The 15,129-nt window shown below is 37.3% G+C and overlaps 1 protein-coding gene across 10 annotated transcripts in view; it reads right to left on the bottom strand.

Moving 5' to 3' along the window:
- The window catches only part of DMD (dystrophin), a 2,532,480-nt gene that overhangs the window by 364,901 nt on the left and 2,152,450 nt on the right, over positions 1 to 15,129 (bottom strand). For all 10 annotated transcript variants that reach the window (XM_043457704.1, XM_043457699.1, XM_043457698.1 and 7 more), the window contains 2 exons: positions 7,062 to 7,182; positions 6,179 to 6,447 (listed from right to left, as the gene is read on the bottom strand). In XM_043457704.1, coding sequence (XP_043313639.1) covers positions 6,179 to 6,447; positions 7,062 to 7,182 — 390 coding nt within the window. The remainder of the gene's footprint in view (positions 1 to 6,178; positions 6,448 to 7,061; positions 7,183 to 15,129) is intronic.

Raw genomic sequence — 15,129 nt, 5'->3', positions numbered from 1 at the left:
GACATTGCTGTCCTCAGTAATTTGCTTTTAATTTTAAAAACAGAGCAGGAAATGAGAGCGAATACATGGGAACTAAGTAATAAGCTCTCCTGGCAACACTAACTTGCACTTAATTTTACATTGAACAAATAATGTGGTTAGGAAATTTAAGATGATTAAATTCCTCCTTTAGTCTCTAAGCTCTAGTAAGGCCAACAATGACCATTCTATTTTAAAATACTGAAAAAAAAAAAAAAAACAAACCTCGACTTCTGAAAGTATTTAAGTGAGAGTTTCCTATAATATGCCTTCTCATAGTTATGCTCCCAGATAGTAAAGGCCAAATCATATGCTTTTAAACATCAGAATTGCATGCTTTGAAAACTAGATAAAACCCTGATTACTCCATATGACAGGCATTAGTTCCATATTTAACCCAGATTTATAAAGGATTATATCGTTTCTGTGTTTTCTTCTCCAACAGCTTACATTAATATGTGTAGCGCTCATATAAAAGCAACAACAAAGGCCTCCACAGAGCAATTCATTGCTCTGTTACTTACAGCCCATAGCAATTGACAATTGTTAAGAGCAATTAACAAAATATTAGTAAGCTTTACTTTTCTTACTACGGGTAGTACACCTTATTCATTATGGAAATATCATTCCTTTATTGTGAGGAAAGCTTACATATTGTGAACCAGTTTGGTTCTGCCTGGCCATGCATCTCCTATCTCTGTAACAAAGGATTATAAACTTTCTCTAAAACACCAATACAGTATACTAACGCATATATATGGAATTTAGAAAGATGGTAACGATAACCCTGTATGAGAGACAGCAAAAGAGACACAGATGTATTAAACAGTCTTTTGGACTCTGTGGGAGAGGGCGAGGGCGGGATGATGTGGGAGAATGGCATTGAAACATGTAAATTATCATATGTGAAACGAATCGCCAGTCCAGGTTCGATGCATGAGACAGGGCGCTCAGGGCTGGTGCCCTGGGATGACCCAGAGGGATGGGATGGGGAGGGAGGTGGGAGGGGGGTTCAGGATGGGGAACACATGTACACTCGTGGCGGATTCAAGTCAATGTATGGCAAAACCAATACAATATTGTAAAATAAAATAAATAAACAAATAAATCTAAAAAAACTCATATATAATAAAGGATTTAAAGTTGGCTCAGATAAATGACAAATACAACAAAATTAATGAATAATAAAATATCAGGGTTAAAATGAAAAAAGCAGTAAGGGAGGAGAGAGTTACATGAACATGGCTGAAATCTTGCTTCTAAAGTGAAGATGAAATTCTAATGTGTTACATTACATTTCACATTACCTATCAGGAGGAAACATATTTGGTTTTCTCAGTGTCAAATTCTGAGATAGCATTTCTCTGACAAATTTCTCAGATAAACCATGCCACAGGTAGCCTGAAGACAGCACTTACCAGTTTTCTTCTTAAATTTTTAGATGGGAATGTTGAAAATTAAAATAAGTCAGGATGGCATGGTGGTTTCATCATTAGCTCTGTTCTATTACATGCATAATTACATTATTCTCAATTATAATTACAAAAAAGGTCCAACTAAAACATTTCATTGTAAGAACTTCAAGGAAAGTCTCACAGAATCCCTATATGTGAATGTTCATAATAAGAAATATAAGTTGAAAGTCTGATTGAAAAAAAAAAACACGTAAAATACATAACTACAAGAGTATGAGAAATCTGCATATTCCAAGATGGCAGCCTGGGACAGTCTAACTATAGTGTGTGAAAAACAGTTTCAAGTCAATTGGCAAACTAAGGGCAGTGAAATGTTTCTGGCTCAAGAATGATGTACCAGTCAGTGTCACAAAACCATGGTAGGTTAAAACAAAGAGACAATGTGGAAAAACAACAACTTAAACCAAATTTTTCACGCAGGAATCATTCTTAAGAACAAAGATGTCATAAGTAGACTTTAGATTCAAAAGTTGTTCTACTCTATTAAAACCTGCATATATTCCACTTATAGGTATATGTAGCACACCTAGTGATTCAAGGAGTTATTCTCATTCCCCGTGACTACAGGGAAAGTAAGAATATTTGCATAGTCACATAAGCATTGGTGTTATTTCCAGTAAAATGAGAAATCATGATTCTGTCCTCAAAATATTTGATAAGTAGAATGAATCATGAATTTTAAAAATAAAGAGGCATTTAAAATTTAAATTTTATTCTAGTGGTTATTTCTATGGCAGCTATATTTGGAAGGCTGAGATTCTCTTAGTGAGCTAAATAGTCAATATTAACATTATGTTCCTTTCTCTTATTGTATATACACTGTCCTAAAGATGATGACTAGTAATAATGCCATGTCCATAGGGTTCCAAGCCTTAGTTGTTTTATCCATTCTCCAAATTCTAAAGTCACATTTGCTAATGAAATGATGTAATGCTAAATCCCACAGAAACACACATTCCATAGTGACTTGAATAACAACTTCTTTAACAAATGAGAACTGAATGGAGGCGGATATTATGAGAGAGTCAGTAAGGGTGATGAAAACAAACTGAGATGGATCCATAAAATGTTCTGGCTACCAGCCTAGCTATCCACTCTGCATTCCCTACAGCAAGGAGCCTCTAAGGGCTTAAATTTAAGGGCTCAAATTGCTGAGTAGAAAAATAGGAAGAGTGGTCTTAAGTACTCTTCTGCTGCTTTTCAAACTAAGTTTTAGTTAATAAAATTCACTCCTGATAAACTACCACCACCAAAGTCTCAAATCTGGTATTGTTGAGATGCAACAGAAAAAAGCTGGTGTTTATTTCCACTGTGAAATGAAGAGGAACTTCTGAAGGGAAATAAATATACATAAATTAATATCATCTATAATTTTAAGATAGGCATAAAATATTTATGGAATACTGGTTTAGAAACCAAGATAATCCCATCTGTTATGACCAGTAAATACATATGATGACCAGGTACTGTAACTTTAGTGTATCGGTGTCTGAGAAAGAAGTGTTGTTACATACAAGCTCTTTTTAAAGAAGCATTCAGTGTATACATGTTTTGTTATGACTGGGATGGGAGTGAGGAGGCTTACCAATCAGGGTATGGGAAATGAAGTTAGTCTTAAGATCAAGAACAGATGAGGGAGGGGAATTGAAAAGAAAACCGCAAACAGAGTTGGATCAGGGCCAGTTGATATATGAGCTGTTCTATTTTTAGTTAGTTTTTGTTATTAAGTCATGCTGTATCCATTCTCCATCTATATTCATTATCTTACTAATGCTCCTGTGTGACCCATATGACTCAAAATGAATCCTTTAAGTCTGCTCAAAAGCCTATATAGTTAGCCACTTGATTTATGAACTAATTTACCTCCTTTGGGACATTCTTTTAAGTTAATTTGCCATTTGGGGGAAATTTTTAAGAATTTAGTTCTTATATTCTGGGATTAAAAAGAGTATTTTTAATGCTGAATAGGTAATATATTTCAAAACATTATTTTAATTTTTATGTACACAGCATTGTTAACCATTGCTTTAAAAGTTAGACCTGGGGTCATAGAATGTTGGGGAAGATATTTTGGGAGTTATAAAGTCAAATTTTTAATCTCCCTTGATATCTTCACCTACTATTTTAATAAAGAGCTTTTCAATTCCACATTAGACTGTAGGCTTCGTAAGGACAAAGACCAAGCCTGTTCCATTTATAACGACACATACAGTGCATTTTACAGTAGCTCATAAACAGCTGTTGAGTGAAGGAATAAAAGAAGCTACATTAGATTTCTTATATGCTCCTGGCAGTGTACTAGGAACTGTGAATTCACAGATGTACAGCAGGATCCTTTTTCTGAGGACCCTTACTTTCTATGGTAGAACAAAAAGGCCACAATGTATGTGAAGTTTAAGTGCAATAATTTAAGCATGTGTGGTGATCTATAGAAGCACTGAATTAAGAGCAGTTTCAAAAAAAAAAAAAAAAGAGCAGTTTCTTCTGCTTGATGGGAGGTGGGGGTGAAAGATGGGGGAAGCTCTAAGGCTTGGAGCCATTGGAATTGCATCAAGTGAAAGTTCACCATGCGGATAAGTTGGGCTGACCAGGCAGAGCGGACAGCATTGGCAAAGGTAGAGAGTTATGAAAAGAGATGGGAAAAGGGGAATATGGTCAGAGTGTCCTGAATGGCCTAGAGAGGATAGAAGCAACAGTCACGTTTCTATGCTAGGGCTAGGAAGAAACAGGGTCACCTGCCTTCGACATTTGCTGGACTTCTTCATCAGGCAGGCAGTCTCCTGGAGAGTGTTTGGATTAGAATTGGAAGAGAATGGTTAACAGAAATATCAGCAAAGAAACTGCATTCATTCACTCACTAAGCAAATATTTAAACTGTAGTGTCTGTGATATGCCATGGACACTGATGGGGAATGGGGTTTAAGGATGTAGCAATCTGAATTAACAGATGCCGGGACTAGAAGGGGACACTGGGTAAAAAGAGGAGAGAAAACATAAAGGAGATATTCTGAGGCAAAATGAGCAATCAGTGAAGTCAATGAAAACATAGAAGGATTCCAGGATAGACCTTAAGTTTCTAGCCTGAACAACTTGTTGGCTTATGATCCACTAACTGAAATAGGAAACAGAAGAAAAGCCAGGTCAAAAGGGATACTTATAGGGGAATGGGCCAACAGGAGAACAAATGGATTTGCTTTCAGAATGGTTGCATTTGGATTCTAATGGCATACGGGTTAGCAGATCAGAAAAGAGATTCAGACTAGAAATTCAGATCTGTCACCATCTACTCCATTTCAAACTGGGAGCATTTATCCAAAAAGAAGAGAACTGACCTGGAGGAGGAAATGGCAACCCACTCCAGTATTCTTGTCTGGAGAGTCCCATGGGCAGAGAAGCCTGGCAGGTACAGTCCATAGGGTTACAAAGAGTCAGATATGACTGAAGTGACTTAGCACATGAGCTAAGGTTTTTATAGAATAAAAAGGGAACTGAACTCAGATTAGAAATTTGGGCATATTAACACCTGAAGGGTGGGGAGAGTTTCAGAATTGAGGAAAATAAAGGAAGAAGAAGGATGTGGAGGAAACAGTGCCATGAAAGCCAAGGGAGAAGAGACCTTCCAGAATGAGGGGGCTGCCAATGTGCCAAAATCAGGTGAGGATTTCACTTCTTTTGCATTTCAACCTGGCGGGATGTGTTGTTTTTGACACTAGATAAACAGAAAAAATTTGTTTCAAGTTGCTACTTTTCAAAATGATACTCCTAAATATGTATATTCTTTCTTTATAAATGTATTTATCATCTTTGTGCCATATGGGAATGTAACTTTGGTCTCATGGACACTATTCCAAATATAGAGTGATATTTCCTAATCCCTGCAGAGGACTAATACAATGCAAAAATTGTATTCTATACAATGCCTTTTAATGAAAGGGCAGACTTAATGGTCTCAGTTCACAGTACCATAACTCACTCAAGTCATAATAATTCAGTTAGCAAAAAGTCCAAAACCTAGACTCCTGGCTACTGACTAAATATTGTATTTTTCCTGATAAGAGGTCAGTAAGCATAAAAGTTAAACACATCTCATTTTTATGTTTGAGAAAATAATAATAAAACATATTATCTTGTGTATTCCTTTGTAATCAGCCCTGATCTACATCCAAAATTCATGGCAACTACTCACATGTTTCTTTCCCTATACTTTCAAGTTACACATAATGTCATAGAAATAAATTATGCAATATGTAAAAAAAATATTGTATTTTCCCTTCTCTGATACTAAGAACCAAAACTACACACATACACACACACACACACTCAGACACCCATGCGTAATTCAGACCACTTTAGTACACTTAAATGAATTTCCTCATAGCAAAATCAAAATGATTTTTTTTTTGCCCTGTTACTTAATATTTCATTTTCTATTACTGAAGACAGACAGATGATTAGATCATTATCTTCTAGTTGAGAAAATATTGGGTTGGCCAAAAAGTTCGTTTGAATTCTCCGGGCCACACCCCGCCCCAACCATGCGTCAGAAGACTTTGTATTTGTGAAAGCATTCAAATACTTAAGGGCCCCATTTTTAACTTTGCAAGAAGAAAGTATTGCACCAGAGTTCAGATCAGAACCTCCTTTGAATCTCTCAAAGGGTGCTGAGGCTAAACAGTAGACCGTACCTTGACTTTCTCGAGGTGATCCTGGAGGGAGTCAATGAGCAGATCGCCCACGGGCTGCCATGATCCCTTGATCACCTCAGCTTGGCGCAGTTTGAGGTCCAACTCATCCGTGGCCTCCTGCAGTTCTTGGAGTCTTTCGAGGGCCTCGTCTATTTTTCTCTGCCAGTCAGCCGAGTGCAGGTTCAATTTTTCCCACTCTGTGTTGACCTCCTCAGCCTGCTTTCGTAGGAGTCGTGTGACATTCTGGGCTTTCTCCTCAGGCGGCAGCTCTAAATTGGTAATATGACAAGGTTTTAGGCCACATTCATTTTTGTGTTTTTTGAAAAAAATAACCTTGCTGAAAAGGTCATACTGGCAAAAAGAAAGAGAACAGTTTCACAAGAGGGCAACCTTCCGATTAATGGCTTTTTTCTACTTTGGAGTTTAGCACATCTGAAGTCATGTCATCCTGAGTGAATCTGTTCTACTTTATATCAATCAGATAATCCAAGATTCATTTAAGCTACTGAGTAGCAAGATGTTAGGATGCACACCACAAGCTCGATTTACTGCAGGAAAGAAGGCTCTTAAATTGAAAATTAGCTTATAGTCTTTGTGACAATAAACTTCCTCACAGATAATCTCTTTTGTTTGTTGTTTACTAAATGTTTCAATAAGTGATCGCTAATCTCTTTTAATGTTTATTTATGAATATGCAAACAGATTTATGCACAGTGCTTTACGAGGCCCTTTTCTTTTTCAACATCAAGGTTTAATTTCAATCGATTCTATTTAACCCAGAAAATATGAGACCTATCCAGACCTTGGCAGCCAGAATGGATGGGTTGCTCTGTCACCACTGATCCTTCTATCAATATGTTATTACAGTTCCACATTCAATTACCTCTGGGCTCCTGGTAGAGTTTCTCTAGTCCTTCCAAAGGCTGCTCTGTCAGAAATATTCGTACAGTCTCAAGAGTACTCATGATTACAGGTTCTTTTGTTTTCAATTCCCTCTTGAAGGCCTGTGAAGTGAGATGAAAAGAAATGCTGATTTGGCTTGTGGCATTCTTCTCCAAATTAATCCTGGGTGCTCAGAACTTGGTTATGAAATTCCCAGGTCAATTTCTATCTCCTTTATTTATAAACTGATAGCCATAAAATGATAATGAAGGCTCGACGGATCTTTCTGTTAAGCAGGAAAACACCGTGTTTGTATTATGGAGAGCATAGCAGAGCTTTCAAGATACATTAACATCCTTTAAGATATGAGTGATTTATTTAAGTAACTTGACTGCCAAGCTTGAAATCTGGAGCTAAAGTTCTAAGACATATATTGCAAAACTCTAGCAGGGCTAATGAAACTTACGCATACCCAAAAGAATAGATATCCAGATTATAATGGGAAACCTAAAAGGCCACTTGGAAAAACCTAGGTTGTACAGAAGTATACGACCAACCCTAATTCATAAACATCAGCTAATTCTGTCAAAATGTCTGACAATGAACATAAAGATGTATTAATAGTAGACTAAGTGAAACCTCAACACTTTTGAAAAACACCCATTACATTTTCTGTTGTGATTTCTTTGAACATGGGAGAAATGGTTTGAGGTACACTGGAGGTAGATTTGTGGGAATAAGTTTCTCTAAAAGAGTGAGCCTAGAACAGACGTCTTGAGGTCATCTAAATCAGTTATCAAATTAAGTCTCTAACCTAATCTTCTTTGATGAAAGTGAAAGAAAGTGAAGTCGCTCACTCATGTCCAACTCTTTGCGACCCCATGGACTGTAGCCCACCAGGCTCCTCCGTCCATGGGATTCTCCAGGCAAGAATATTGGAGTGGGTTGCCATTTCCTTCTCCAGGGGATCTTCCTGGCCCAGGGATCGAACCCAAGTCTCCCGCATTGTAGGCAGACGCTTTGCCATCTAAGCCACCAGGGAAGTCCAATCTTCTTTGATACAGGGGATTAAAAGACAATAAAAATGCATATTTTCTGCCTTCAAGAAGTTTCTGAACCAAAAGAAGGGAGATAACGAATACACTAGAAACAACGAAAACACTAAAATTCATACCTAACCAAGTGCTAAGGGTTGTGAGACATCTTGTGAGGCTAGGATAAATTCAGATACCCTGAAACCATTGAAGATAGCTATTGACCCATATTCTGCAATCTCAGAAGGGAAGTCGTTAATGAAAATATTAAATATCACGTAAATGCTGAAAGATCAGTGTCAAAACAACAGTAATAATAGTCATTCTGATCTAGGACTTAATTATTTGTATCTTGTTTTAATTCTACCTTATTTTTATAAAGGTTGCCTATTGAATTTAAACCTTGTTTTGTTTCTGAGAGAAAACTTACCAGTATCTTCTTTAAATTTCAAGTGTATCATATTATAAGAGTACTCTATAAGTACACTGTGTGACACATTTATAAAGAAAAGCCTAATGGTGTTTGTCATTTAAAGAAATCCTGAGTCTGACACTTTGCAAAAGGATCCATCTTTCAATGTTATTTACAATTTATCAGAGAGAGGCAAGGTTTTTGAGCCAAAGTAATGAAATTTTATAAGTGGAATAGTAGGATTCAGCCTGTAGATAGGGATGCAACTTCTGTAGAGTTGGATATTCTTGCACCCTTGAAATCATACAGAATGGGTGGGTTATTTGTTCTGCTTACAAGTAAATTTTCCCTCTAATATTTCATTTGTAATCAGTTTGTGTGTGTGCACATTGTTTGTGTGCATATGTGTATATAGTTCTTGTATTCCTGCATTTTTATCAATTATCTAATTTTTCCAGATTCAAGAAAATTATTACTTTACTTTGTCTCTCCACTTGGACTTGACAATAGGAAGGTGATACTGACATTACCAATGATAAAAATAATATCTCCCTTTATTGAACTTCTATGTATCAGTGGTTATACTAGACACTAGAAATGCAGAGTTGAATGCAAAACAGCCCTTCCTAGGTGGGAACTTACAGTAAATGGTGGAAGATTTGATCACATAAATAATTTCAACACAATGTGGAAAGTGCTATCGGCTTGCACAATATGGGAAAGGAAATTGGGAAAGACCTCCTGGAGAAGATAGTAATCACGAAGAATTCTAAAGCAGGAACATGAGTCAGCAAGGGAAAAGTAGGTTGGAGGAAGAAGAAAGAAGACAAAAATGCATGTAGGAAGACAGAGGGTAATTCAATGCGCCAAGCGCAGTTCTCTTAAGTAGGTGAGTATTTGTAGAAGATAAAGTACAAGAAGAAGACATGTCCACAGATGAACCAGGGTACTGTTCTCATCCCAAACTAATTAGACCTTTAAGTCAGGGTTTGAACCTTAACCTCTGACCATATACAAAGTCTAGGTGTTGTCTTGTAGGTAATCAGGAGCCTTTGAAGGGATTTAAGCAGGAAGTGGCAGGGGCACCTGTGCGTTTCAAATCCATTTCTCTGACATTAGTGCAGAGTACATATTTGAGAAGGACAGAAATGGAGTCAGAGAAAACAGGAGGCAATTGAAAGAATTCACTGAAAGGTTACGAGGATCTGATCCAGGGCAATGGTATCAGGAAGAAAAAAAACAGAGTAGGGAAATGTTTAAGAGAGTAGAGATGTGGGAATTTGGTGACCAAATAGATGCTGAAGAAGAGGAGAAAGCAAGGGTGAACTCCGAGTTTCTAGGTTGGGTAGAGGAGGGAATGCTGGGTGCAATTAAACTAAACATGAGGAAATAAACTCTCCTGGATTTCTCAGTACACCTATAAAAAGTTCTAGCCACTTGAACACTTTCCCATACCATGAGAATTAGATCTGTAATCATTTGTCTGATTAATTTTACTGATCCAAGAGGGCCAACTGGTTATAGGCCAGAGTAGTTCTCTAGGTTAAGCTGCAAGGTGTCAGAAAGACTGGAATGGCTATCTCTGCGGGCATTTACATTTCAAAAATATAAAGCCCAGACTGGAGACATTTCTAGGTTGTAGAATCTGAGATGCATGGGGCTACCTGGCTCCCAGAGAAGAGACCATTTCAGAGGGAGGATGGGACGACTGCCATCCTTATTCCATCTGCCATCATCTTTTCCTGGCTTCTTGCCTATGGAATACCTACCAGTCACTCACACAGGAAAATTTTCATCAGATCTCACCATGTCTCCTTAGGGGTAAGGCTTGAACAAAGGGTAGAAGGTAGTGGTGATACTTACTGGAAGTTAATTAAAGGAAATTGGCCTCTGGTCTAGAACACCTTATGTGCACATTCAGGATAAAAATTAACAAAGACGAATATGAAAACTCCAACACTCCTATGAGGGGGGTCTGTTGGGCAACAGAGTAAGGGGATGTGATACCCTCAGCTTGGAGATATAACATTCATTCCAGCAGGAAACAGGTTTCGAATGCCACATTTAGGGAGAAGAAATGAGGTATAGAAGTCATTCTCTCACTAAGCTAATATACACTAAGGGTCTACGATTATGCTTATAGGCAAGGATTAAAATTACGTCAGTAGATGAGATTGCTCAGTGGAGTGAACTGAAAAGAAAATTCTGGAGAACATACATAAAAATTTAATGAGCAGACAGAGAAATTGGATCCTATGAAAAGCTGAAAAGGATTGGATAGGCATAAAGATTGGGGGAAATAAGGACCGTAAAGCTGTTCAAGACAGAGTGAAGAGTTTGAGAGGAATAAAGTAACCGAGAGTGTCCAATCATGACAAAGAAGTAAAGCGAGATCAGCCCGAAAACTGTTCATGAGACTTGGTGAGAACAATCTCAGTGGAGGCAGTAGCTTTGGAAATAGCTCAGCTGAGGAGCAAGTAAGAGAAGAAAGAGAAGGTATTTCAAATGACAACTATTTGCCTAGTATCTTATTTTTCTGAGAGGGAGAAGATGACAGGACAGAGATGATCACAAAGTAGAGAGAGATACATTCTTTTTAGGATAGGAATGGTTTGAACACAGACGGAAAGTTGGATAATCAACCATCCTGATTTGCCAGGTACTAAGGACCAGGAACCTTTGATGCTGAAACCAGGATAGCATCAGGCAAATCAGGACAGTTGGTCACCACAGTAGAGAGGGATATATTAAAGACTTCAGGGCAAAGTGGAGATAATTGTTGGGGCAGGGTCTGTCAAATAAGGAAACAGATTTTAATGGTCCCACTAAACTGAAAAAGCTCAAGACATGATGCGATTCCATTGTTAAAAACTGAGCAGCCCTGTGATGATCTAGAAGAGTGGGATTGGAGGGCAGGGTGGGAGGGAAGCTCAAGAGGAAAGGGATATGTGTATACATATAACTGATTCACTTCATTGTACAGCAGAAACTAACACTGCATTGTAAAGCACTTATACTCCAAGAATAAAATTAAAAAACTGAACAGCAAATAATTCAAGGCTGAGGACCACCCATCCATTGTGAGAGACCACTTGTTTGCCCCTCGAGTTGTTGCCAACAGCTTAGCTCCACCACAGCTGCACAGTTTATTTCTAAATATGAGTCACTAAGGATTAAAATAAATCTAAAGAAACGACAAAGGAAGTTCTGTCATTACAAACACATAAGCACCATTATTTTCACATTGGTGCCAGAAATTAAGAAAAGAAAGTAGATGGAAGATAGAACAGTTAAGTGACTGAAACTTGAAAATTTAAGAAGATTTAGACTCAATACAAACATAAAACTATAAAAACTCCAGAAAAAAAGGGAGAGGAAAAAAAACTATAAAGAGCAATGTCATGTTAAACATGGTTATATGAAAGGTGCTCTTCCATTTATTCATGTAACACATTTTGAGCACCTACTATGTACCAGACACTGTTCTAGGCAATGGACATCATTGATTCTTATAGCATGGAGTTTAAAAGAGACAAGCTTAGGTAGAAAAATAATAACAAGACAACAACAACAACAACAAAAATCCTCATGAAGATGTTGCATTAAAATGATGAAAAATAGATTTTTCAATATCTGATCAATTTACCCCAGACTGCATGTTATAACAGTTAACTTCATTTGAAAAGTAAGGAAAATGGAGCCATTTTAAAACAACAACAACAACATTTAATACCAAGAGCCTTAACTCTTCAATAGCTTCTTGTTTCACAAAAAAATAAAGTAGATTTGAATGACACTGGGGAAAATACATACTTATATACAATACTGATTTTGTCTTATGGATTATAGTCAATATTTTAAATCAGGTAAATTGGGTCATTCATTTGCTGATATGAAAAGGCTAGCAGACATAAAGTGCTTCTTTCTTACACACACAAAATGTATCTTTACATTATTTAGATGTCAATATTCAACTGATACGGTATTTACCTCCTGAATCTTTTGAACAGATGAAACTATTTTCTTTAAAACCCACCATTTCCCCCATACCTCCTTTCTTCTCTTTTTGAGAGAGCCAGGCCCAAGGGTCTGAAATAGTGATGTGGAAGAATTAGAAGCAACTATAAAACACTTCGAGTAACTTTGTGAAAAGAAAATAATCTTCTGTCTCACAAATGAGAAAAAGGCCTACTAAATTGATATTTTTCCTTTAGCTTCTTGAAGTTCAGAAAATAAACTTACAGGAATTGTGCTACAAAATTACAGTAGCAGCAAATCCCAAGGTACATCCATTTTATTGCAAAGGTTAAATCATCTGATGGATAGTATTTATACCTCACAAATACTAACCAACTGGGTGACTTGACTGCTCGCTGATTGATTCATTCACAAATATTTATTTTGAATCTATTACATATAAGGTAGGGCAGAAATAGGGACCTGATCTTTGTCCTTAAGGAGTCAACAGTTTGGTTGAGTAAGTATGTTTGTATAAAAGCATATTTTTATTAAATTAATGTTTTACCATTGTGAAGCAAAGTACAGATAAGTTAGGCTTTTACCTAAGGCTATCTGTTCATTAGTCACTTAGGATCCAAATTTTGAAATTCTTAAGCCAGTCTGAAAGTGACTAATAACAAGAAAACCAGTTTCCTAAATTACAAAAAGTGTGGAAGACACAGAAGTGGGAAATCCTAATTACAGTGAGGCAAATGAAAAAGTTAAAAAAACCTGAAAGTAATAGAGAAGAACCAAGTTGTTGATTATCCATCTTAAGCCAGGCTTAAAGTCAGAACAAAAAAATAAAAGTTCCTTGAATTACAGAATATTTAGAAGTCACAAAGGTAGAAAATCCTAATGACTGTGAAGCAAAGCAGAAATAAAAAACCTGGAAGTAAGAGAAAAGAACCAAGTCATTGATCACTTTTTTTTCCTTCTGTCCTATTTGTGGGGAACAAATTAGGGTGAATATGACCAAACAACTTAATAATACATAAATAGGAGTAGCTTAGAACCATGTGGGGGTGGGGGGCGGTGAAGGGTGAGATACTGATTTGCCTAATAGAAATCAGAGAAGAGAGATACAGGACGAGAATGTGGGCACAGGTACAGACATTACAGAGAGAAAAGCTATGTTGCTGTCACCTATAAAGCCAGGGGGCCTATTACTAAGGATGTAAGTAAAAGCTCTTGCATTTCAAAACAAATCTCTTGCAACCAGGTATGTTGTACAGTTTCCCCGGAGCTGAATTTTATCTACATTCCCACTGAAGTGTCATCTGTATTCGTGTCATTTGGACTGGCGATCTGAAGGAACGACTATATGTTATTTCCACATTTGTTAGCAAAACTTTACAGAACCATCCTGAGAAGCAGACTAAAGTGGTGCCAAGTGCACTGTCCTGGGTAGCAGAATGTAAGTTGAAGTCTGGGCTGGGCCCAAACTTGGTTGCATGATCTCAAACAGGTCATAAAATCTCCCTGAGCCTTCCCATCCTCATTTGTAACATGTAGAGGTTTGCTAAGTATCTTACCTAAGTTCTAACATCTATTTCTAATATTCCATAATCAACATGTATAGATCATTCATTGGCCCCAGGCCTGTTACGTGGTGGCACTTTGAGACAGTCTCCCTGAGGCACCGTTCCTGATATTAAGATTAGAGACACAGCTTGGCACTTAATAGATACTCAATAAATACAGTTGAATAAATAACAGAACACCCAGGTAGAAAAACCAAGTGTGTTATATGGAGGCCAGTTGGATTTAGATGCAGACGATGTGAGGGTGAAAGGCTCATTTTGTGAATTAGGAGAGAAAAAAAAATAATGCTGTCAATTGGGAAAAACTGAGAGATCCTTTTCTGGGTCCACTCTTAAGTTCCAGCTCCAAAGTTGAGAGTCATCTGTGAGTTACTAGGTGGATTTTCCTTAAAAGGAGGCCCTATTAGCCCTGCCTTGTTAATTCAGGTGATTTCTTCTCTAAAGGAGATACTGATGCCCACCCATTTGGAAGTTCCATTATTTGAATGGCTGGTCGGGGCTTTTCCTCTGGCCTGCATTGGCTAGATGAGAGGACCAATAGACTCAAAAAGTTTTAAGTGATCCAACGGTGCTTGCTGCTTCTTCAACAAATGGTCACTGAATGGGCACAGAGCAGGTACAACACTGTCATACTCACAGATTGATTAGTATTTTAGTTTTGTCATATCATGTTGTTTGTTTCCACATTATTTTTACCTATCCGTATGCCTCCTACGTTGGTTTTACTCCTGATAAGAACATTGCTGGATACATTCTGTTACCATAATGACCTTCCTCATTTTTAAGAGCCACCCAATTTATTGAGTCTTGAGCACATTACAGATATTGTAACTATTAAACACTGATTTAGGGACAATCATTGTCCAATTAATCTGAAATGAAGATCATGGAAGAAGGCAAGATCCAAATGTGGTTCACTGAAGTAGCAGAGATCCTGCTTCTAAGAATCTAAGACAAATTCATAGGGATTTTTGGAAGGAAATTTGCCAGAAGTGGCAACAGAGCCCAAACCCCCAGAAAGACAAAGGATTCACTTAATATTCATTCATCATACTTGGTATTAGAGAAGTTATGAAAATG

Source organism: Cervus canadensis, chromosome X (assembly GCF_019320065.1).
Source record: "Cervus canadensis isolate Bull #8, Minnesota chromosome X, ASM1932006v1, whole genome shotgun sequence".
Classification (NCBI taxonomy): Eukaryota; Metazoa; Chordata; class Mammalia; order Artiodactyla; family Cervidae; genus Cervus; species Cervus canadensis.
This window is presented reverse-complemented; position numbering and strand designations above follow the sequence as displayed.